This window comes from Hemiscyllium ocellatum, chromosome 26 (genome assembly GCF_020745735.1).
Source record: "Hemiscyllium ocellatum isolate sHemOce1 chromosome 26, sHemOce1.pat.X.cur, whole genome shotgun sequence".
Classification (NCBI taxonomy): domain Eukaryota; kingdom Metazoa; phylum Chordata; class Chondrichthyes; order Orectolobiformes; family Hemiscylliidae; genus Hemiscyllium; species Hemiscyllium ocellatum.
In genome coordinates this window covers 4985531-5011227 of record NC_083426.1, presented here as the reverse complement: position 1 = coordinate 5011227, position 25697 = coordinate 4985531, and the positions used below count along the sequence as shown (strand labels likewise).

Sequence of the window (25697 nt, the reverse complement as noted above, 5' to 3'; positions counted from 1 at the left end):
CCAGAATCTGGTTTCCAGCACCTGCAGTCATTGTAGCTTCCAGGTAAAAACAATGGTTTGACACAAACTAAGGCACATAAAAAAGATAATTAACAATTTCCAATGTCCTGTCATTTCAAGACTCCTAAGACGGAGGCCAGTAAATGAACCATAGGGATCAGAAAGACCCCAGATTCTCTCTCTAAATTGGATTGAGCTGATCACAACTTGAACAGTGGCAAGGATACAAGTGATCACAATGCTTTTGGGTGAGGAAAGGTGAAGGAAAGTCAGGGGAAACCTTAATTAGGTTTTAGGAAATATTCTGAAGGATGCGAGAAATGTAGTAGGATAAGGGGTTAGTGAGAAAGTTGCTGATGGCAGCATTGTAACTGCTGCTACAGCAACGTTCAAAACGTACACTGGAGCAATTACACGAGACAGCAATAATCTAGAATGGAACATAAAAGGGTGTGATCTGGATTAGAAACCTGGAGGTAGTGGGTCAATACATAGAACAGTACAGCACAGGAACAGGCTGTTCGGCCCACAAAGTTGTGCCAAACTTGATGCCAAATGAAATTAATCCTTCCTGCTTGCCCTTGGTCCATATTCCTTCATTCCTTGCATATTTACATGCTTATCTAAAAGTCAGTTAAGTGCCCCTATTGTATCTGCCTTCAGCACCACCCGGGCAATGCATTCCTGACTGCTACTTCTGTAGGAAAAATTTGCCCCTCACATCATCTTTGGACTTTCCCCCTTCTCATCTTAAACACCTCCCCCCGCCCCCGCCGCCCCCCTCCACCACTCCTTCTGCCACTCCTTCTGTCTTCTATGGGCAAGCCAACTCTAATCCACACAGTCAAGTCACCACGAATCCTATGCATCTTAATCTTCTGAAGGAGTCTACCATGAGGGACCTTATTGAAAGCCTTACTAAAATCCATGGAAAGAGCAGTGGATGTTGTATCTTCATCGATCACCTTTGTTACCCCCTTGAAAAATTCAATCAAGTTAGCAAGACATGACCTATCCTGCACAAAGCCATGCTGACTGTCCCTAATTAGGCCATGCTTTTCCAAACTTGCATAAACCCTATCCTTAAGAAATCTCCCCAAAGCTTCCCAACCATCGATGTGAAACCTACTGGTCTATAGTTTCCTGGATTGTCCCGATTTCCCTTCTTGAACAGAGGAACAACATTAGCGGGCGGCACGGTGGCACAGTGGTTAGCACTGCTGCCTCACAGCGCCAGGGACCTGGGTTCAATTCCTGACTCAGGCGACTGACTGTGTGGAGTTTGCACGTTCTCCCCATGTCTGCGTGGGTTTCCTCCGGGTGCTCCGGTTTCCTCCCACAGTCCCAAGATGTGCGGGTCAGGTGTATTGGCCATGTTAAATTGCCCATAGTGTTAGGTAAGGGGTAAATGTAGGGGTATGGGTGGATGGCGGGTCGGTGTGGACTTGTTGGGCCGAAGGGCCTGTTTCCACACTGTAAGTAATCTAATCTACTTGCCAGTCCTCCGGGACCTCCCCAGTGGCTAGCCAGGATACAAAGACCTTGGTCAAGGCCTCAGCAATCTCCTCTCTGCTCTCTCTCAATAACCTGGGGTAGATGCCATCAGGACCTGGGGACTTCTCTATGTTAATGCTTTTCAGCAATTCCAATACCACTTCTTCCTTGATCTCAAAATGCCTTAGCATATTAGCATGCTCCACACAAATCTCACTATCTACCATATTCTCCTGCTAAGTGAACACTGATGCAAAGTACTCATTTAGGATCCCGCCCACGTCCTGTGTTTCCAAACATAAGTTCCCTGCTTTATCCTTGATTTCGCCCTAGTTATCCCCTTTTTTTTTAATGTATCTATAGAATGTCTTGGGACTCTCTCTAACCCTCTTGGCAAGATCATTTTATGACTCCTTCTTGCTCTCCTAATTACCTGCTTGAGTACTTTCCTTATATTCCTCACTGACCCTGTATGTTTTTTAAGTTTCCTGAACCTTGTATATGCTTTTGTCCTTTTGACAAAATTCACAACCTCCCTTGTTATCCAAAGTTCCTTTACCTTGTCATCCTTGTCCTTCCTCCTTACTGGAACATGTCGGTGTTCAACTCTGATCAGCAGGTCTTTAAACAATTACTATAAGTCAAGTGTGGACTTGCCTGTTAACAATTCCTTCCTAATACATGATGTAATTTGCCTTCCTCCAATTTAGCACCTCTCCAAAAGGTCCTGTCTGATGCTGGTTCATAGCTATCTTAAAACTTAAGGAGTTGTGATCACTGTTTCCAAATATTCTCTCAATGAAAGGTCAGTCACCTGGCCAGGCTCATTAGCCAAGGTCCAATATGGCCCCTCCTCTAGCTGGTCTAACCACATACTGTTTCAAGAAACCCTGCTGGATGCACAGAATAAATTCTGCCCGAAGCCTTTTTGCTCTAAAGGGAGCTGCAGTCAATATTGGGGAAATTAAAAAGTCACCTACTATGACAACTCTTTTTTTTATAGAATCCTTCCACAATGTGCAGACATTTTTGTTCCTCAATCTCTCGGTGACAGCTGGGGGACCAATAGTATTATTTATCAGAGTGATTGCACCCATCTTATTTTTGAGCTTTACCCATATTGCCTCAGTAAATCAGCCCTCCAGTATATTCTCTCAGAGTGCAGATATAATATTCTCACTGATTAGTAATCCAACTCCTCCTCTTTTACCTTCCTCTCTATCTTGTCTAAAACAATGAAACCCTGGAACTTGAAGCAGCGAATCCTGAACCCCTCTCAACCAAATCTCTGCAATAGCCACAATATCATAGTCCCATGTACTGATCCAGGCTCTAGGCTCACCTGCCTTCCAGATAATACTCCTTGCTTTCAAATAAGCACACTTCAGCCCATTAGTACATAGTGTTCATTTACGTGTCTCTGCCTGCCCTTCCTCTCTGATTTACTGGGCCTTGGCTAGTGGACCTGGTTCCCAGCCCCCACCACTCTAAACCTTCCAGAGTAGCACTAGCAAACTTCCCTGCTGGGATAGTTTTCTCCCCAGTTTAGTATAGCCCATCCCTTCTGAACCACATTGGGACTTGAAAATTTGAAACAATGCGACAGTTTTTACTTCACAACATGTCCATACTAGAAAATACTGCAATTTGCTTAACAAGCAAAAATGCTTGGTTAAATACTTCTTCAGTTAATTCTCAAATTAAATTTATCTTCATTGTAAAAGGTGAATATAAAGTTGCCACTGTCTTACCAGACCATATGGACAGAGACACACGACTGGAGGTGGTTTAACCCGAGGGTCACCATGCCTCAGGGAAGGGGAGGGGATGAGGGGAGAGTCCTTCATCTTCAAAAGGAGAGCTATTCAAAATCTTATTCCCACAATGTAGCAACGTAGCTCAGTGTTAAGAACCTCATTTATTGTGCTGAAACGGCATGGTTAAATCCATACTTCGATTAATTTTTTTCAAAACATCTTGAAAATGATCTAGCTTGTCAAATGAGAGGTGGGGGTCCAAGTTCACCAGTTTCACAAGGGAAAACTGGAAAATAAAATCAGGTGAAAGCATCAGACCTTTAATTTTAAACAATGCAGTGAGTTTGTCATTTAAATAAACAATTGGGTGAGAATATAGAAAGCATGGTTAATAAGTTTGCCAATGACAGTAAAATTTGTGGTAGACAGTACAAAAGGTTGTCTAAGATTACAAAGGGATCTTAATGAATTGAGCCAATGGGCTGAGGAGTGGCAGACAAAGTTTAATTCAGATGAATGCCTGATGTTACATTTGGGCAAGACAAACCATAGAAGGACTTACACAATTAATGGTAGGGCTGTGGGGAGTGTTGTCCAACAGGTGAATAGTTCCTTGTAAGTTATGTCACAAATAGACAGGGTACTAAAGAGGCATTTGGCATGCTTGCCTCCATTGCTCAGATCATTGAGTAAAGGAGTTGGGAAATCATGTTGAGGTTTTACAGGACATTGATTAGGCTTCTTCTGGAGTACTATGTACAGTTCTGGTCACCCTACTATAGGAAGGCTATTATTAAACTGGAGAAGTTGCAAAAAAGATTTACAAGAATGTTACCAGGACTAAAGTTCATCAAGAAGTTTATAACCACAAAGAGACAGATTGAAACTGCATCATTAAGTTTGTAAGTGATATCCAGGGAAGTGAAAACAGTCATAATAGAGCCGATCATAACCTTCATTTGTGGGATCATTCAATATTTCCACCTTGGGTGCCAAATGGTCCTGAACAAGGCACCTTGCTTTTCTTCTTAGTTTCACTAATTGTGCCAAGGATAGATGTGCGCGTGTGTGTGCACAAGGGAGAGAGAGACACAACACACACGTGCGAGTGTGCTTAAGGTGCCAACTGTCAAACTAGGACAATCTGAGACACTTGCAGATATGGTAGACTAAGAAACCTAAACACACCACACCAGAGAAATCAATCCATGTTGCTATAAATGCATAATTGGAATGTATGTAACAATGAGGCATATCACCCAAAATAAAACAAACAGAGCAGCGAGGAGAGAGGATGGACAAAACCAAGGGCTGCTAAGAAGTAAGTGGGTGAGATCTAAACCTGAGATCCTACACCATAGGGTCTCCCTCCCATCCACGTCCTCTAATCTTAAGAGTCTGTAAACTCGGTAAGTTCAGGTTTTCTTTTTTTCTCTTCATTGTTCAGTCTTGTGTGGGCTTTCAGAGTAGTGGGTTATGGCTGATAGGACAGTTGCATGTCCCTCCTGCAGAATGTAGCAGGCGAAAGACACTTCACATGTCTCCGCTGGCCACATCCGTGGCAAGTGCACCCAACTCCAACTCCTTAAAAACCTGAGATGGGAACTGGAGCTGGATGAACTGCGGATCATCTGGGAGGCGGAGGGAGAAGTTGAGAGGATGTACAGGGAGGTGGTCACTCCTCAGACATCAGGATAAGGACAGCTGGGTTAAAGTCAGGGTGAGGAAAGTGAACCGACGGTCAGAGCAGGGGTCCCTTACAGCCGTTCTCCTCAGCAATAAGTATACCATTTTGGATACTGCTGGTGGGGACAGCCTACCAGGGGAAGCCATAGTTATCAGGTTGCTAGCATTGAGTCTAGCACTGTGGCACGGGGGTGAGGAGAACACCGCTTAAGGAGCAGTTTTGTGAATGATTCTACATTAAGGAGCCTTGGATGATGAGAACAGAGGAGCTTCGCATCAAAAGGAGGAAGGCAGCTTATGTAAGGTGGTGAAAGCAAGGATCTAGCACAGCTTTAAAGTTTTACAGGCTTACCAGAAAGGAGCTCAAAAAATGGACTGAGGAGAGCCAGGAGTGAGCTCGAATGGGGCTTGGCAGGAAGAATTAGGGAGACCCAAAGGCATTTTACTCATACGTGAGGAATAAGAGAATGATCAAGGAGAAGGTAAGGCTGATCAGGGATAGCATAGGGAACTGGTGCGTGGAGTCTAAACAGATACAGGAAGCCCTAAATGAGACTTTTTGCTTCGGTTTTCATTCAGGAAAGGGACCTTGTTGTGAACAAGAACTTTGAGGAGCAGGGAAAAGGCTTGAACAGATCAAGATTAAGGAAGTTGATGCGTTGGAAATTTTGACAAACGTGAAGATTGATAAGTCCCCAGGGCCAGAACAGATTTATCCTAGGTTGCTCTGGGAAGTGAGAAAGGAGATTGCTAAGCCGCTGGTGAGGATCTTTGCTTCCTCACTCTCCAAGGGAGTTGTACCAGAGGATGGGAGGGAGGTACATATTGTTCCTCTTTGCAAGAAGGATAATAAGCTTAAAAATGTGTTGCTGGAAAAGCGCAGCAGGTCAGGTAGCATCAAAGGAACAGGCGAATCAATGTTTTAGGCATGCTTATGCTTATGCCCGAAATGTTGATTCTCCTGTTCCTTTGATGCTGCCTGACTTGCTGCGCTTTTCCAGCAACACACTTTTAAGCTCTGATCTCCAGCATCTGCAGTCCTCACTTCCTCCAAGAATGATAATAAGGGAATCTCTGACAATTACAGACCAGTCAACCTTACGTTTGTGGTCAGCAAGGTTTTGGAAAGAATTCTGAGGGATAGGATGTATGACTATTTGGTAAAGCATAGCGTGATTAAGAGCAGTCAACATGGCTTTGTGAGGGGCAGGTCATGTCTCACAAATCTTATTCAGTTCTTTGAGGAAGTGACAAGACAGGTCGACGAAGGTTGAGCAGTGGATGTGGTGTATATGGACTTCAGCAAGACATTTGACAAGGTTCTCCATGGTAGGCTCATTCATAAAGTCAGGAGGTATGGGCTACAGGGAGGTTTGGCTCTCTGGATTCAGAACTGGCTGGCTGACAGAAGACAGAATGATTGTAGATGGAAAGTATTCTGCCTGAAGGTCAGTGGTGAGTGGTATCCCGCAGGGTTCTGTTCTTGGGTCTTTGCTCTTTGTAGGTTTTATAAATGACTTGGATGAGGAGGTTGAGGGGTGGGTTAGTAAGTTTACCACAAAAGGTTGGAGGTACCACTGATAGTATCAAGTGCTATTGCAGGCTGCAGCGCGACATTGACAGGATGCAGAGCTGGGCTGAGAAATAGCAGATGGAGTTCAATCTGGATAAATGCAGTGTGGTGGAACAGAGGGATCTTGGTGTTCAAGTACACAGATGCCTCAAAGTTGCCACCCAAGTGGATAGGGCTGTTAAGAAAGCATATGGTATTTTGACTTTCATTAACAGGGGGATCAAGTTTAAGAGCTGCGAGGTTTTGCAAAAGTGAAACCACACTTGGAATATTGTGTCCAGTTCTGATCACCCTACAATAGGAAAGATGCAGAAATTTTGGAGAGGGTGCAAAGAAGGTTTACCAGGATGCTTCCTGGACTGGAGGACTTCCCTTATGAACAGAGGTTGACTAAGCTCAGACTTTTCTCTTTGGAGAGGAGGAAAAGAGGTGGCCTGAGTGAGGTGTACAAGGTAATGAGAGGCATGGATAGAGTCGATAGCCAGAGACTTTTCTCCAAGGCAAGACTGACTGCCACAAGAAGTCATAGTTTTAAGGTGTTAGGAAGAAGGTATGGAGGAGAAAACAGAGGAAGGTTCTTTATGCAAAGAGTTGTGAACGCATGGAATGCGTTGCCAGCCGCGGTGGTGGAAGCAGAGTCATTAGGGACATTTAAGTGACTGCTGGACATGCACATGGACAACAGCAAATTGAGGGGCACATAGGTTAGGTTATTTTATATTAGGATTGATCCTCGGCACAACACAGTGGGCTGAAGGGCCCGTTCTGTGCTATACTTTTCTATGTTCTGTGTTCTAATATGGAGGATAACAGAAATGGAAAAGATACAAGGTCCGTTCTTACATCCAGTTTCCCCAAGGACAATTAATGTGTCAACCACTGTCCGTTCAATGACAATCACCCAAATTCCTATTCCTAAAATTGGATCATGTGGATTCAAAAGTCAATGTCACAAATGACAGAAGGCAGAATATTTCCATCAATATTATTCTAGTGTAAAGCCAGAGAACGTTATTTCTGTCTTGTTTAAAATGTTTTTACACTTGATAAATGATTCATATCTGTACCATTAAAATGTTTATCAGCTTTCAAGTTTGAATTTAATCAATTTGCAATGCTTGGTGATTTGAATTATAATAAGGAACAAAAGCACACGGATTCCCATGTGACACTATATTTAAACCACAAGTGAACTGGACAACATAGCAAGCAATCAATAAAGCTTCAAGTTGTTTCATGTTCTTACAAATGGTCTAAACATGTTTGCACGCCAGGAAACACATGCTTTCTAAAATTACTTATCAGATCAACAAATATCTTCAAATTTGAAAAATCCTGTTGAAGGCACAGCTTGCAGTAATCAGGGAATGGGGCAGTATTTGAGGCACTGGATTTCCTGATCTGGTTGTGACTGGAATGTACAAATCTATCAAAGTCGTGTTTTAGTTTATCTGAGCTTTTTTCCACTGACTTTCATTTCAAACTTTTTCCAAAATTTTAATGCAATGTCATTCAGTGCAAATTCCATCACCCATTTCACCAGGTGTTTGTGACCTCCTGAAATCTTATATTATTTTGATTGTTCACGACAATTCCCAGTTTTGTCAAATTTTGAAATGCCATCCCCAGGAGAACCCACAGTATACTTTCTGTTGTGGAAAGTAATGATTCTGAAGGGGTTAATGTTGCATTATGTTCCATTCAATTTGATAATGTCACACAAGTTTTAGTGGAATGAGGGCTAATCTGATGAATTATTGGAATGAAGACCTTTCTCCATAGTTACTAAGACTATGAGGAGACCTATGTTCACTGATGTTAACTTGCACCCAATTGCTATCATGCAACAAACAAATCAAAGTCTTCATCTTGTTAAGACTCAGTTAGTAGCAACAAAGTACCTCAATGCCCATGGCTGGTACTCCAAAACTAAATACTTTCCTTTAGTCTACAGACCAAATGCTCCCTACTACTTTGTTTTCTATGCCTTAGCCAATTTTGAATCTGGGCTGTCATAGTGTATAATCTAAAATTACATTTATGTAGCACTGTGAATATTAAAAAAAACTTTGCTGTGTTTCAGAGATGTATTCTTACAAAGAACACTCAAAGAGGTATTGGGAGGGATTATTAAAGATTTAGTCATACAGGTGCATTCTTGAAAATGATTTCACAAAAGGAGGAGGAGGAACCACAGAGAATGCTAGAGAAAATAATCAGGTCTGACAGCATCTGTAGAGAGACAGCAACAGAGCCACAGAATCTGCTGGACCTGCTGAGTTTGTCCAGCATTCTGATTGTTTCAGATTTCCAGCATCTGCAGTATTTTGCTTTTATGAGGAAGGAGTAGTAGTTTAGGCAGGGAATTCCATGTCAAAAGTTCCATACTTTATTCCCATACCTTCATTTTAATTATTGAAAAGTGTTCAAAAATTCATTTTAAGATTTCCTCTCAATTTGGTAAAAGCCAGAGAATGGATAAGCTGGAACTTGAGCGAAAATTAGGATTTAGCATTCTGTCTCAATTTTGCCACAGAGTCCACAAAACTAGGACCACGGTTTCAGTTCAAAATGTCATTTCTGTTTAAACCTGGTCCTCCTAAAATTAAAAAGAGATCGACATTCCAGATTGAATTTAGCAGATGACAACTTTGGTCATCAATTACATGATTCTTCATTTTAGCCGTCTCCGACAGGATGTATTGTTCTTGGAAGCCTCAGTTAAAAACACCCTGTTCTTTCCTTAAGGCATCAGGTTTTAAACTATGCACAGGCATGATTGGAAATGAAGCACAATGCCTGCATGAACCACAGAGAAACAGTTGAGGTGCCAGCTTATCCAGTTTCCCTGGGTGCACACTTACATGATTGCTGAAATACCTGCACTGAATAATTTTTGAAGTCTGTCAGCTTCACAATTCAAAACAGCAGCAATGTTTATTACTATCACCAGGGTCTGTTAAAGGGATAGCACCATATCAGCTAATAATTTGATTTGCATTTTGTGGATTTTTCAATTGTGAAATTTCATTTGTCCATTATTGTGTAATAAACCCCAGAGGGAATAGGAAAAACAGAGAAAGGTGATCAAGCCAAATAGTCTGGAAAGCATAGACAGTGACTGTAAATGTCAGTTTAATTGAAATACATTGGTCAGAGCTTTACCAATAATATGGAATAAGATATTGTGAACGCTGACAAAAATGTTTTTGTGAGTATTCAAGTTTATACAAAATAAAGTAATAAAAACTCCTAACAGTCAAAAAGTCAAAGAATGAATGAGAATATTCACCTTCTACAGAGAGAGACTTGCATTTCCAAAGTGCTTTCAACCTCAGCACATACAATAGTACTCTACAAGCCATTTTGAAGTGTAAGCTTTCTTGCAATATAGGAAATGCAACAGCTAATTTTCACACCGCAAGATCCTACAATTAGCAACATGATAGTGATCATATAAGCTGTATTAGTGATATTGATTGAGGGAGTAATGTTGGCCAGGATATATAGGAAAACAGCATCTGTAGTCTTAGGGTGGTGGGTTTTTACTGCAAAGAGGATAACTGGAACCAAGCCTGTAAGTAAATCAGTAAACTCTCTCTCTTTATTGTTATACCTCTATATTAACTTGTATCCACACTTATAATACAGGAGCAAAATTCAGCCATTCAGCTTATCCAGTCTGCTCCACCATTTGATCATGGCTGATATGTTTCTCAAAACCATTCTCCTGCCTCCTTCCTGTAAACTTTGATCTGTTTACCAAGCAAGAATCCGTCTACCTCTGTCTTAAATGTGCCCAATGACTTGGCCTCCACAGCCTCTTTGGCAATGAGTTTCACAGGTTTACCACCCTCTAGCTGAAGAAATTCTTCCTCATTTCATTAAAGGGTTGTCCCTTCACTCTGAGGCTGCGCCCTTAGGTTCTAGTCTCTCCTATTAGTGGAAACATCTTCTCTATGTCCACCCTAGTCTAGATTAGAGTGGTGCTGGAAAAGCACAGCAGGTTTTTACCTTTATGCCCACCCTTTCCAGGCCTCTCAGAATTCTGTATGTTTTCATTAAAAGACCCCTCTCACCCTTTGAACTTAATCAAATACAGACCCATAGTCCTGAACAGATCCTCATGTGGCCAACTCTTCACCCAGTGACCATTCTTATAAACTACACATAAACTTGTTGTTAAGCTGTCAAACTAATGTATTACTTAGGCAAGTCAAAGTAAGTGTATTTCATTCAGCCCTTGTCTTTTTCCTTACTTAATTTGATCATGTCTCATCTGAACTCCTCTTACTGACACTAATTCCTCTATGTTTAAAATCTTTGCTAGATTTCTGGTAGGCAGCTTTTTCCCCACCCTCTCTGGTTTTTGGGGAAGTTCCAGCCTACCTCCATTATTTGTATGAACATACTTAGACAAAAAGTTTGTTTTTAAATGTGCATATAAAGTAATACAGTACAGAAGGATGTTACTAGACTGGGGATGATTATATTATCAGGTCTTCATTGATAAAGTTTTTCCATGCACTGGTGTTTTGTATGGATTGCAATTAAAGCAGTTTATTCCCCAGGTAACCAATTAGCTACATGGATCAAAATTACCCAATCCACATTGAGAATCTGACAGCCAATAGCAACAAGTCGTCAAAGAAACACAAGGAGCCACTACACTGGAGCATTTACATCATGTGGTAGCTGTACTTTGCCAGAAAGTACACACTCAGCCTACTGTCAATATTACTGAAGATGGCTCATTGGACTCGAAATATTAACGGTTTTCTTTCCATAGAGCTTACCAGCCTACCGGAGTTTCTTCTGCAATTTCAGTTCCAGCAGCATTCTTCATTTTATTTTACATCAATTCTACTTGTCAATTTATTGTCTCTCCAAGTTTGACTCCCATTTCTAGGCTGTCCTTCAGCCGTATATGATAAAGAGGATGGTTCCTCCTCCACTCCAATCGGCACTATTGTGCTCCACTCTCAATTTGCGCATAAACCAACATATACCACATGAAAAGGATAGCTAAATTCAACTATTTGTCTAATACCGGATTTGAACTTGGGACTATCCAATGTAAAATTATCCCTTTCTCTTAGTGGGATTCCAGCTCTTTAATCCTGGAGTACCCGTTTACTAACACAGAGAACAAACTATGGCAAATGCAAGTGATTAAAGATGACAGTAATCTCATGAAGTTGCATAATTTAATACATCACTAAATTCAGAGATTATATTACAACCATATAATGTCTTCTGGATATCCGTCATTCTTGGCATCATCATTTTTAAAAGTCAAATCATCTGATATTTAAACTTCTTAATACCACATCCCTTCGTGTTGTATTATGCATATTGTTTAATCCAAATTTTTTTATCAATCCATTTTTTATTCACAAAGCCAATTTATCAGGAAAGGAGTGCATACACTGTGGAGGTTATAGGTAGCTTTATTTGACTTTTGGTCCAGTTTTTCCCAGCACTGATGTTTAAGATGGTAGGAGGAGACAATGTAACCCACCAACTGATGTGTAATGATCTTGACAGTGAAGGAGTTTTTTTTCTGACTGTACCACAGGATTTTTTTTTAAGCAAACCTCAATAGGCAGACAGGGCTAACATTTCATGTCTCAGTTACACAAATAGTACCTCTACAATGCTGCACTCCCACCGGAGTTAAAACTGTGCACTCATATCTCTGGAAATGATCTTGAACCCACAATGTTCTAGATATGAGGGTGCTATAAAACTAAATAATTTAAATTTGAACCAACTACATTTGAGACACTTACCTTTGGCACATGTGGATTGAACTCTACTGCTCTGTGTATTGCTTCCACAGCATTCATTTCTGCCGTACTGAGCCCTCGCCGGGAGGCTGCCTCTGGGGAGAACCTACATTCAGGCAAAAACAAATAAGAACTTTAATGGAAAGGACTCTCCTCTTGATGGTGACCAAGGTTGTACAACTCAAAGTGCCGCCCTCATAAATGAATATTTCTCTCCCTTCCCATGTCCATGACTCTACAGGTTGGGGCAGTTGTCTTTGGAAAAGTGAAGGCTGAGCAATGAACCAAGAGATGTCATTAAAGTTTGAAGGAGGAGGTTGCCACGATAACCAGAGTTTACAAATAAAGCATTGGGAATACTCAGCAGGTATAGCAGCATCTGTGGAGACAGAAACTGTTCATGCTTTAAGTCAAAACTGACTCTTCACAACACCAGAAAACATAAATAAAATATTGCCATTGATAAACCCAACAGAATTTAAAAGAAATTTCATATACAAAGGTGAATTGTGAACACAATGCCATATGGATGTTAAGATGAATAACAGAAATGAACCTAAGGGAACCCAAGGTTAGTACAGGGTAGAAAGAAATAAAAGTATTGCTATAGAATTAGATGATGTATGGTAGAAAGAGGATCATGTGCAGCATAACAAAAGGTGGCTCAGTGGCTAGCACTGCTGCCTCACAGCGCCAGGAACCCAGGTTCGATTCCAGCCTCAGGTGACTGTCTGTGTGGAGTTTGCACATACTCCCCATGTCTGTGTGGATTTGCTCCGGTTTCCCTTCTCAGTCTAAAGATGTGCACGTCAGGTGAATTGGTCATGCTAAATTGCCCATAGTATTCAGTGCATTAGACAGAGGAAAATGGGTCTGCGTGGGCTTCTCTTCAGAGGGTCGGTGTGGACTTGTTGGGCCAAAAAGGCCTGTTTCTACACTGTAGGGAATCTAATCTAATCAACATGAACTTGTGGGCCAAATGGCCTGTTTTCTCCATTATAAAACTGAATGCTAGTCATCTATTGCATCTCTCCAACAGAAGTGCAGACAAGAGTAAGCCTAAAACCAAGGCCTCATGCCATTAAGTTGGAGAGTGTAATTGCACAACATCCCATTGCACCAAGTGAAAAAATCTTATATTAAAAACAGAAGTTAACACTTGAAAAAGAGGAAGCAGGAGAGAACACAAGGAAACACAAATTGACTAACAAATAGCTGTTCTGGCTGATGTCAAACTGACAAAACAGCTTCATCACAATGTCGCAAATCGTGTTGCACAAAACACTTTCAATGTTCCATATCTTGTTTTGTTGGGTTTTCTTGGCCTTCATAAAATCTTTCCCACAGATATTTGCTAAGATTGCTGATTAAAGTCCTCTCCAGTAATGTTAATTGTTCTTCGGATATGGGTAAGACTAGCGAAGGACTGCTCATCAACCACCCTTGTTACTCTGAAGATAATGCAATAAATTTGTGAGATGGGACAGATTTATGTTACATTCGTGTATTGTGTCAATGCCTGTAGAGTTCAAAAGACCAAACTTGCCATAAGGGCCATGTGCGAGATGTTTATCAGAAATTATTTTCGGATGGTGTTTGATGTTTTTGGTGTTGGCCAAGTCACTGCAACCATTGATTATCATTGGAGCTCATGTCAATGCCACAGGCTCAGTGGTATTTCGTTCAGTTCTAATTCACCTCATCACCCAATCTAGGACTTTGGATTTTTGCAATCATCTCAGTCAAAGCACATCATCACAAGAGTTCCTCAGGGGAGTGTCTGAGGTCAAAACATCTTCAGCTTTGTTATAAAGACCTTGTTATAAAAGGTCAGAAGTGCAATCATCAGCAAGCATCCCCACTATGTTCAGCAGCATTCATTTACCTTCAGATACTGAAACAGAATACATCCACACATAGCAAGACCTGGATAATTCTCAGGCTTGAACTGATCAGTAGCAACAAACAAACAGTCATGGGACACAAATGCAGACTAATGACAATCTCCAAAAACAGGAAAACTAATCCTTGCCCCTTGACATTAAGTAGCATTACCATTGTCAAAAGCATAAGTTATTGATATTCTGGGGGTTTGCATTGATCAGAAGAAGAACTTGACAAGTCATAAATATAACAACAGGAAATCAAGAGGTTAAGAATTAGGAGGACCTCTTAACTGGCCAAATGTTGCCCACCATCCACAAGGCACAAGTCAGAAGAATGATGGAATACTCTCCACTTGCCTGAATGAATGTTTCAACAGTACCCAAGAAGTCCAACAGCATTCAAAAAAATGCAGCCCACATGACTGACACCGATTCATTAACTTCAACACTCACTCCCTCCACCAGTGATGCAGTGGTAGTGTGAACCCTCAAGTTTGAACAGCATTTTCTCAGCAAATTACCTCTACCAGTCAGAAGGCCAAGAGCAATAGCTACATATGAATTCAACCACCTGCAGGTTCCCGTCCAAATCACACACCACCCTGACTAGGGAACAAATCAACATAACTGGGGCAAATCCTGTAACTTCCTGCCCATCAGCACTGTGGGCGTACCTGCACCACATGAACTGCAATGGCTCAAGATGGCAGCTCATCACCAAGGACAACTAGGGATGGGTAAAAAAAAATGACGATAAGATAACAACACCCACATCGAAGGGAAAGAGAGAACTCGTCTTTTATCCAAAGTATGTTTCATCATTTTGATCATAATTTCAGTCATCGCATCCTAAATTATCCTGCATGGCTACTGGCTTTTGTGTGACATATAAAAAATTGGAATTTGGACAGGTCACAAAGGATAATGGATGCTTGGAATGAAATTACACAGCAATAATTTAACTAGGGACTCAATACACAATGAGAGAGTTGAACCCAAGTGATTTTGAACATTGTCCAAATCTGACAGCTAGTAACTTACTGTCACAAAGCAGGACATTGTCTTTCACATATGTAGCAGATGACCATCTCTGACTGAATTGTTCTTTATTATTCTTTTGTTTCCACTCCTTCCATTACACTAGATTACTCATCAAGCATTCAAAGGGTCCTGTGCAAAGTACACAGCTGAGGCAGCTACACAAATGGGAAAGTCACTACCAGAACTACACTGCCATTTCTTCAAAAAGAGTCGCCACACATCTCCCACACCACGTCCAACAATATTACACATGCGCGTACATCCAAAGGAGAACAGCAAAGCTTCTCAATGGCAATTAGGGATGGGCAATAAATGCTGGACTAGCCACTGATGCCACATTGTTTGAACTATGCCTTTCTGAATTAAAAGGTGCTATATAAATGGAAATTATTGTTATCATATGACCATCTGTACCATCATTAACAGTGTTATAATAATATGGAAAATATAGGTAGCTTAAGATACTCCAAACTATCCAGAGCATTCAGCTGAGGTCAGAAACTGAGAAAGTGAGCTCCAGTTATTTATAACCAGCATTAAGGCCAGGAATGTGGATCAGCCTTGAACTGGCTCCAAGCCATTTACACTGCACAGCTAACATTCGCATTCTGAAACTCAGACAGGGCAAATGGGTTCTCTACTTTATGTTCCTATGTTAATTCTTCCAGTATCCGTCAGATAACATACACAGCATAATTTGTATGAAACCAGTGGCAGACATTACAATACATAACATATAGAGGTTTTAAAAGATTGGATCAGTAAATAGGAATTAAAATAGTAGGTTGAGACAGAAGCCATGCAGTCCCTTGCCTCCATGTCTTTAAATCCTTACTAAAAACATAACACCCTTAGTTTTGAAAGGTCCAACAATACCTCAGTTTCCCCCATCGACCCAACAATCGCTGTTCCAACCCAGGATCCATTGTTTTATCTGCAGGGGAGTGGGAGAAGGAACACTTTCTTCCCCCTATTGTTTGTAAAAGGGTTCTTGATCATATTTATGAACTGCTCTAATTTTATTATGTTCTCTGGATTCTTGATGTTGCTGGAAGAAGTTTTATTCTGTATATACCCTACTGAATCCTTGATTCAGAATTCCTTTTTCTTCCAACATCAAGGATGTATAAATCAAATATATAAGTGCCGTCTTCATGGTTTTGCCACAGAAGTCAACTCAGAGTAATACATTGAACACTATTGCCTGTAACACATATCCCCAAGTCTACACCATTGTTTGTAAATTGCCTGTGGTGCTTCTTCTGTTTGATTAAAGTTATGTTGCTTTTGACTAGTGAGTAACAGTATAACATGCAAATCACTGGTTTTGCCCTGTTTATTATTATTCCAGCTTTTCATCAGGAAGGACTTTTGCCCGAAACTTCGATTTTCCTGCTCCTCGGATGCTGCCCAACCTGCTGTGCTTTTCCAGCACCACTCTAATCTAGACTACAAAAGGAAGTCGCATGGCAAGGGATTATAGGATCACTGCAAGTTTACAACACAAAGTCAACATTTCAGTCCAGAGTTTCTGCATGGCAGTAACAGAAAAAACATTTAAAAATTAGTCACTAATTCTTGTTCCACTTTCTAGCAATTCCTCTTCAAGGAAAAAAATAAATGCTGATGGCCAGTGCACATGGCATATGGAGTAATTGAGGTACACGGAATAGTCTTTGGTGCCAAAACAGGAATTCTGTTTGGCTTCCACAAATACTGCCAGACCTGGCGAGCTTCTCCAACATTACCTCTTTTTATTACGGAATAAAATCACATGATAATAAGGAGAGATGAATACATGCAGGGAAAGACTCAAATTATATACACACTCAAGTCTTAGGCCATTTGGACTATTCATGTTGTGATTAATTTGCAACACTCCACAAGATCAGTAGAATAAACCATTCAAAAATAATTCTCATCAGTTTAAAAAGCTTTTGTTCGTTTCTGAGCCAGTACATATCAGAATGAACAAAATTTAACATCATAAATCACCGATGCATTTCATATTAAAATGAATTAAAATACCCTCAAATGTTTCAGGGTGAAGGACTGTGAAATATTAGAATAAATTAACATTAAGAGATAATAAAGAGGACTTGAAAGTGGATAAATCTGCAAACATGAATAAGATGTTTCCTTGGCTGTTGAGAGGGGCAAAGGTGGTGGTATCAGGGGCTACAGCAGTAATTTTCAAATCCTCTCTAGCCACAGGTGATCTGCCAGAGGACTGCTAACATCTTCACATTATTTAAAAAGGGAAATTACAGACCAGTCTAACCTCAGTAGTGGGTAAGTTATTAGAAATAATGTTGTCGGATAGAATATAATCACAATTAATCAGAACCTCTCTTTCTGGTATGTCCTTTTCCATGACTACAAGTAACCAATAATATAATCCAGTCTCAATGACTGAAATGTTCTCCTAGTAACACTTCTACTACTTGCTCAGTTATTTTCTCTAGTGTTAGGTCCAGCATTGCCAGTGTTGGACTGGGGTGGACAAAGTTAACAATCACGCAGCACCAGGTTATAGTCCAACAGGTTTATCTGGCCAAATAAACCTGTTGGACTATAACCTGGTGTTATGTGATTGTTAACTTTGTCTACCTCTTGTAAAATATCACGTGCTGTCTTAAAAAGCTCTCCTGGATACATTAAGAATTCTGCTTAGACAAAAGCGGGAAAGGCTTAGACGATCATAATTAATATTCAGGAAATTGAAATCCTCAGTTAGCCAACAGACTTACCCTTCTGTCTGCTTCTGACAGTTTGGCATCAATAGTACATTCCCAACAATGCTACTGCCCCCCTTTATTTTTAGGTTTTGCTCATACAGGCTTAATTGAGAAGTCTGCTAGGATATCATTCCTCCTTACGGTTGTAACTGGCTCGTTGATCATCTCCTCTTTTACACCCCTTCCCACTGCACTTGAAGATTCAATAGCCCAGAACACCAAGCTGCAAGTCCTGACTCTCGCTTAACCATACCTCAAATGGTAGTTATGCTGTCATTTCCCAATGCATTAAACAACATCCTCAATTCATCTGCAAGACTACACGCACTAAACTGTCATCCAACCGTGCCAAGCTGCCTTGTGTAGATACCTCAAGGTACTGGAGCAGTATCACCAATGCTGCCTGCACAAGATGCTGGGAAAACAAATGCACCAACACCCACGTCCTCGACCAGATCAACATCCCCAGCATTGAGGCACTGACCCCCTCCTTGATCATCTGCAATGGCCAAGTCACAATGTCCCCATGACCGACATGAGATTCCCCAAGGAGACACTTTACTCCCAGCTTCGAAACACCAGGTAAATCCCAGGTGAACAGAGGAAACATTTCAGGAATATCCTCAAGGCCTCACTGGTGAAGTGCAGCATTCCTACCAACACCTGGGAATCACTGGCCCAAGACGGTCTAAAGTAGAGGAACAGCATCTGAGAAAGCATCGAGTACCTCAAGACCTGCTATCAGGAAAAAGTGGAAGCCAGGAGAAAACAGCACAAGGAATGTGTTGGCACACCAACCCAACCCTCCAGATGACCGCCTTCTGCCCCCTGTGTAGCAGAGTCTGCAGAAACTGTAGACCAGACAGTGACCCTGAGAATGGAAGACAGTCGTCATTACCTGCGAGGGACCGTAGATGATAATGATGCCTTGATTCCATCTTTCCCAAAATGGACCCAGCAACCCAGGAATGTAAAGCCATCCCTCCTTCATCAATTCTTTAGCCTCGTATTCATCTGCTCAACCCACCTATTTCTACACTCCTCACTATGCATTCAGAGATCCTTTTTTAAATGAGCTATCTAGCTGTCTAAATTCTTGTCACAGGATTCTACCCAATGCCGTAAGTACCAGTGAGAATCACAACCGCTGATCATCATTCCAGTTCAGAGGACCCTGTGGCCAGTGATATCCATGGCCCTGGCCCCATAGAGTCACTTCTGGGGCACCAGAAACACCTGTCTGACCTCCTCATTAAGTGTTCCACCACTACACTTTCTGCTGCTTTCACTGCATGAACCATCACTCTCATTGCTTCCTAATGCAGAAAAACGGTTGTCAAGTGAGATGAACTGTAAGGCTTTCCTGATCACCTACCTACCTCCCTTTGTTCCTCCCATGGCAGCCCTTCCTGAAGCTGAAAACTAATCAATGGTCGCACAGCTTTTCAGAGGTCCAGTGCATACCAATCAGCATGCCAATCAGTACACAGAAGTCAGAGGCCCACACAGTGGAATAAAGGTGAGAAGGAGGGGTCACCACGTCTAAAAATGTACTATCCACATAAAACCCAGCCTCAAAGATGCACTGCAGTACCACCTACCAATACTCTGCAAGTTTCCTTAGTTTGCCTTTCATTGTCACAGAGTGCAGAGATTGGAGATCAAGTCCTTGTTTGAACTTACAGGTGCACAGATGTATATGGATGCCTGCACTTTCCTTTTGAACTGAGCACCCACCCTACACAACACTAAATTGTGTATCCACTGCCCCCAACTATGCTCACATAGATGAATGACAGCACTTCACATTGTTGGACAGGTCAGCTTTTTGAGAGGACAATGAACCCAAGTCTGTCTGCTCCTAGGTGGACCGGAAAAAGCTCTTCCTGCATTATTTCAACCATCAGAAGTGTCCCTGGTGCCTAAGCCATTATTCATCCCTCACACACAGAACACAGATTACCTGACTACAAATTCTTTGGTGAACATGGCGGGGGGGGCGCCTGTTAGGCACATTTTGAGCATCCTGAGAAACAAAAACATAGGAACTAGGAAGAGAAGTAGGCATTTCAGCTCTTTTGAGCCTGCCCTGCCATTTAATATGATCATGACTGATTATCCAACTTAGTAACCTGCTCATGCTTTCTCCCCCATACCCTTTTATTCTTCTTACCCTAAGAACCATATCTAACATTATCCTGAAAACATTCAATGTTTTGGCCCCAACCAGAGAATTCCACAGGATCACCATCTCCAGGTAGCAATTTTTCTCTCGAGGTAGACCAAAGTCACAAAGCAAGTTCTCCCACAGCTAAACTGTTTAATAATTTATCTTTTCCGATCATCAAGAATATTAGCTGTGACTGATTGGTAGCAATCACATCTCAAATCAGAAGTGGATTCGAGTAGTACTTCTGAAATACAAGCATTTAATCAAGCCTGACCCTACAGTGCAATATTGAGTGAGTGATGTTGGACAAAACATTAAAACAAGGCACCAGCTAAATGGTCTAGTATCTCACTAGTATCCTCACATACGGATGAGGAAGGACACCACTTCGACTGGGACAATACATCCATCCTAGGACAAGCCAAACAAAGACACGCACGAGAATTCCTAGAAGCATGGCATTCCAACCAGAACTCTATCAACAAACATCGGTTAGACCCCATCTACCAACCCCTGAGAAAAGGAGCAGGAAGTGACTTCACCACAGGAAATAACATCACCACCCCAAAGAAACTCAAACATTATAAATAGAAAGCAGGAATTTTTCAGCATTGCTTCGCATGAGGCCCACTGAAGATGTTACCTAGTAAGATAACGAAATGTCTGGAAATGAACCTTTCAACTCAGCGAGCAAACCTACATCCAAAACTTCAACCTGAGCTACAAATCTTCTCAAAACTGGCTAGCACCAACTAAATCTTTGAGTGGGTGTAAAAGATACCATGACAATAAACGTCCTGGGCACCTCAACCAATCTCAGTGAGCATTGATACACTAGTCAATTTTTAATTGCAGTTCATGGGTCCTTGCTGTGCACAACTTGATTACATTTTCCATACAGGAAGCAATACAATAACTTCAAAAAGCAGGTACTTGGCTGTGAAGCACTTTCAATATTTTTGAGGTTCCTCAGGGTGTGGATAGTACAGTGGTTATGTCACTGCACTTATAATCCAGAACTCCCAGGATAATGTCCTGCAGACACCGGAGTTCTCATTTGCTTTTTCCAATTTTGATGGTGTTCACTCCTACAAATGGTCTTCATTTGAACTTTTTCCAAAACAAGGTAGGCTACTTTATTCTTAAAATCCCAAGTCCCAACAGTAGCAACATTACATTCAGACAGCATTAGAATAGCAAACATCTCATTTGCTATCATAACGTGATGTAAAATGCATTCTGAAACTGAGGCACACAAGGAGTTGCTAGGACAAATGAACAAATGGTCAGTCACAAAAGTAATTTTAAGGAACATGTTAAAAGAGAGACGTTGAACTGCAGACTGGTGGGAAATTCCAGAAGTAAGAGCCAGGGAGCTTAAGGTGCCGGAACTAAAAGAGAAATTATGAAATCTAGGATGCAGAAGAAGTCATATTGTAAATGCAGAGATATCAGGCATATTACAATGAGGGAGGGCTGAAGGGGATTATGGCAGGAAGGAGGGAAGAGGTGCTTACTTGTCTGATACAGCACGCGCTTTCAGCAATGCAGCTGTGTAGCATATCGTCGCTGATTTTGGCAAGCTGATATCTGTAATCAAAAAGCATAATAGCTTAGGGTATACATTCTAATGAATACTTAACAGGGAAAATGATCAGCAGCATCCCAACTAAATACACCCCGCCACCCAAGCAGATTTATGCTGTTAGTCACATTAAAAAGGATATGAAGGTAGTGCCATTATGACCAGCCATAACCAAAAGGCTGAATGGCCTATTTTTGTATTTATATTCTCAGAATCATACAGTAGGATCCCTTGGGTCCATTGAGGCTGCACTGATTAAAATCTGCTCTAAAGCTACACCAGTCCCACTTAACATTCACATCCATAGGCCAAATGCTGTAATGACCTTTCAAGTGCTCATCCAAGTTTTTTTTCCATAAAAGATTATAGATTTCCTGCCTCAACTACCTTCTCAGCATTCCAGAATCCCATCAACCTCTGTGTGTGTGTGGGGGGGGGGGGGGGGGGGAGAGAAAAAAAGGTTTTCTCCGATCCCCTCTAAACCTCCTGCCTTTCAACTGAAGTAATGCCCTTTGTGACTTTTCAATTAAGGGGAACAGCTATTTTCTATCCCCCCGGTCCATGCCCTTCACAACCTGAAACACTTCAATCAGGTCCCCTCTAAGCCTTTTAAAAAAAAGGCAACCCAAGCTTACCCAACTTCACTGCTCCATCCCAGGCAACATCCTGGTAAGCCCCTCTGCATCCCCTGCAGTAACCAAGTATGCACACATTTGTCCAGCTGTGGCTGAAGCGAAGTGCAGTAAAACTACAAAATAACCACCCTGCTCCTGTAATCCATGCCACGGCTGATAAAGTCAAAATGTCCCATATACTTTAACTACACTATTAACTTGTCCTGCCACCTTCAGGAATCTGTGGACAGCACCCCAAGGTCCCGCTGTCCCTTTCAGCTCTCTACTGTCCTGCCATCAAGTACTCTTCCCCTGGATATAGAATATCTGGATTGTCCCACATCTTACCTGTCAGTATTTTGTCATGTCCCGCTTTGCTCTCCTATGCATTCTTAAGTCATCCCCGACACTCCATTAGGGCCTCTGTTGATTTGCTTCCTTTGGTAAAAGCCACTCTCTCTTCTTAGTCAGTCCTGAATGCTCCTAAACATCCAGGGTTCTCTGGGCTTGGTGCTTCTACATTGCATTCTAAAGGATGTTGGGCCTCTACTCTCGTCAATTCCATTTTGAATGCTATGCTACTGTACTACTATTGATTTCCAAAGAAGTAGCTGTTCGCAATCTACATTAGCCAGATCCAGCTTTATTTTTGATAAAATCCACCTTCCCCCAATCCAAAACCCTATTCTTTTTTTGCAAACTATCTTTTTCCTTTCCACCACAAACTTAAAACTACTGATGTTGCCACCTCGAACACCTTCCACAATGAGGTGCAGCATCACCCCAGCCTTTGTTGGTTTTGCTATATGAAAAACTCTCCTGAATACAAAGAAACCTCCCTCCTCGAAACCTTTTACACCATGACTATCATAATTAATGCTGGGGAAGTTGAAATTCCTTAACGTCATTACCCTATTATTGTTTTTACATAACAGTGAATTGTCTACATACCTGCTCCTCTACTGCCCACTATTTGGGGTTTGACAATACACTCCCAGCACTATGACTGCCGTCTGTTTATTCCTAAACTCTACTCACAAAGCCTCATTTGAAGATCCTTTCAAGACAGCACACATCATTATTGCTGACTCACTAATCCAGTCACTGGCTTCGTAAACAATGAGACACTACCTGCTCTTTATACACTCCCCTGCTGCCTGAAGGGTACCATACCTTGGAATGTTGATTGGCCTGCCCTGGTCTCCTCTCATCATGTCTATGATAGCAATATCATCACAATTTCATGTGTCCTTAACTCATCTGTCTTACTGATAATCCTCCTCGCATCCTCATAGGTAGAGGCTATCCAATCTTGTCATTCTCCTTTGAAACTGAACATGGATAAACTCCCATCTGCCTTGGTTCCTTTGATAAAGTATGCTGTGTCCCTACTGCACTAAAATTGTCCCCTCCCCATGCTGAATTGGTTTAAATTCCTCCCAACAGAACCAGAAAAGTCCACCTGCAAGGATATTGGTGCCATTCTGGTTCAGGTGCAGATCATCACGCTGATACAGATCCCATCTTCCCCCGAAATGGTCTCAGTGACCCAGGAATCTAAAACTGTCCGTCCTGAAGCAACTCTACCATCGACTCTTATTCTCCTATTTCTGTACGCGTTAGCACTCAGTATGGAGAGTAATCTGACGATTACAACCTTTCAGATCCTGCTCTTTTGTCTCCTGCCTGGCTCCCTAAATTCTTGGATGTAAGACCTTATCCCTATATCACTGATACCAATATGTATCATGGCCCTGTCTTAACATCCTTCCCCTTCAATCCCAACAGCTGCTCAGTGAAACCTGACATTGGAAGCAAGGAGGCAACACGCCACCCTGCAGTCATGACCGCAGCTGCTGAAGTGCCTATTTGCAAAACTGAATCCACCATCACTATCACTCTTGCTTTCTTCGTCCTCCCCTCCTGTAAAATTCAGGCTACTTGTGGTGCCAGAAGCCTGGCTCTGTCTGCACTCCCTTGAGGAACCAATGCCCTCTTCAGCTTCCAAAAAGGAAAACTGATTTGTGTGCAGGACCCCAGGAGATTCCTGCCCCATTTTGTGAGGACTGCAGGTGTTTGGTGGTCACATAGTCCCTTCTATCTTCTAGTTCCTTGAGCCGTTATCCATGAAACTCTCAGCAGTGTGTCCACGCCACAGCGTCTCTGGCCACTGCTTAAGATCCGTAACGCAAAATTCAAGTTGGGAGCACTTTCTGCACAGGTGGTCATCTGAGATGCTGGTAGTGACCATGACTTCCCACATATAACAGGTCACATATTCACCTGGCTGACCACATCTGCCATGACTTGAACTTAGTCTTATTTGCCAACTTTTCTAATTACTTAAAGATACTCCCTTTACCTTAACAGTATTTGCCTTCTCTTGTTTGTTTTTTTATTTATTCCTGGTGCTTCTCATTTACCTCTTAATAATCTCCCCGTTCTAACTGAAGGGTTTGTGTCTTTATTTTTACTGCACTGTATGGAGCTATCTTCTCTCTGGCCAAAAAAATCTTGGAAATATATGCAAAAGGATTTAGCTTCATATAGCAGCACTCTAATTCACAATATCAAATATTACGCTGGCATAGTCAGTGTCTGAAAAACAATGTACAGAGACTACCCAAAGCCCTAACTATAAACTTCAAATGGGTCAGAGGAGACTGCCACTGAATAATACCTTAAAGAAATTACAAAGCAATTGAAACAATACCTTTTTGGAAAAAACATTGCACATAACACATGAATGTGTTCCCTGCGATTCTAAGTTTTTAAATTAAAACAATAAAACCAACACTTCGGAAAAAGCTGTTAAGCATGAATTCTCTTCAGAGCTTTGGAAGTTCAAGACAAATTGGGGATAAAGGAAATAGTGTCTAAATAGTAACGACTATTGTTTCCCAAGTTCCTGAACTGGAAACTCAGCTCTTCACCAAAATACCTGTTTTGGTATTTCTGCTTGGAATGTCAGTATCACTGGGTAATTTCCAGGTGGTTCTGGATCAGTGGTGCTGGAAGAGCACAGCAGTTCATGCAGCACCAAAGGAGCAACGAAATCGACGTTTCGGGCAAAAGCCCTTCCTGATGAAGTATTTGGTGCTGCATGAACTGCTGTGCTCTTCCAGCACCACTAATCCAAAAACTGGTTTCCAGCATCTGCAGTCATTGTTTTCACCTCTTTGAGAAGGTGGTGATGAGCTGCCATCTTGAACTGCTGCAGATCCGGAGCTTAAGGGTCATCTACAATGCTGTGAAAGAACTTCCAGGGTTTTGACAAAATGACTGAGCAAACAGCCAATATAGTCCCTCGTCAGGATGGTGTGGGGCTCAAGGAGAAATTTGTAGGCAATGTATATCCATGAGC

At 41.7% G+C, this 25697-nt stretch overlaps 1 protein-coding gene across 4 annotated transcripts in view; it reads right to left on the bottom strand.

Moving 5' to 3' along the window:
• The window catches only part of LOC132828305 (suppressor of tumorigenicity 7 protein homolog), a 164870-nt gene that overhangs the window by 44683 nt on the left and 94490 nt on the right, over window positions 1-25697 (bottom strand). For all 4 annotated transcript variants that reach the window (XM_060845289.1, XM_060845291.1, XM_060845292.1 and 1 more), the window contains exons 10-11: window positions 21652-21724; window positions 12303-12405 (exon numbers count right to left, since the gene is read on the bottom strand). In XM_060845289.1, the coding sequence (XP_060701272.1) occupies window positions 12303-12405; window positions 21652-21724 (176 nt within the window). The remainder of the gene's footprint in view (window positions 1-12302; window positions 12406-21651; window positions 21725-25697) is intronic.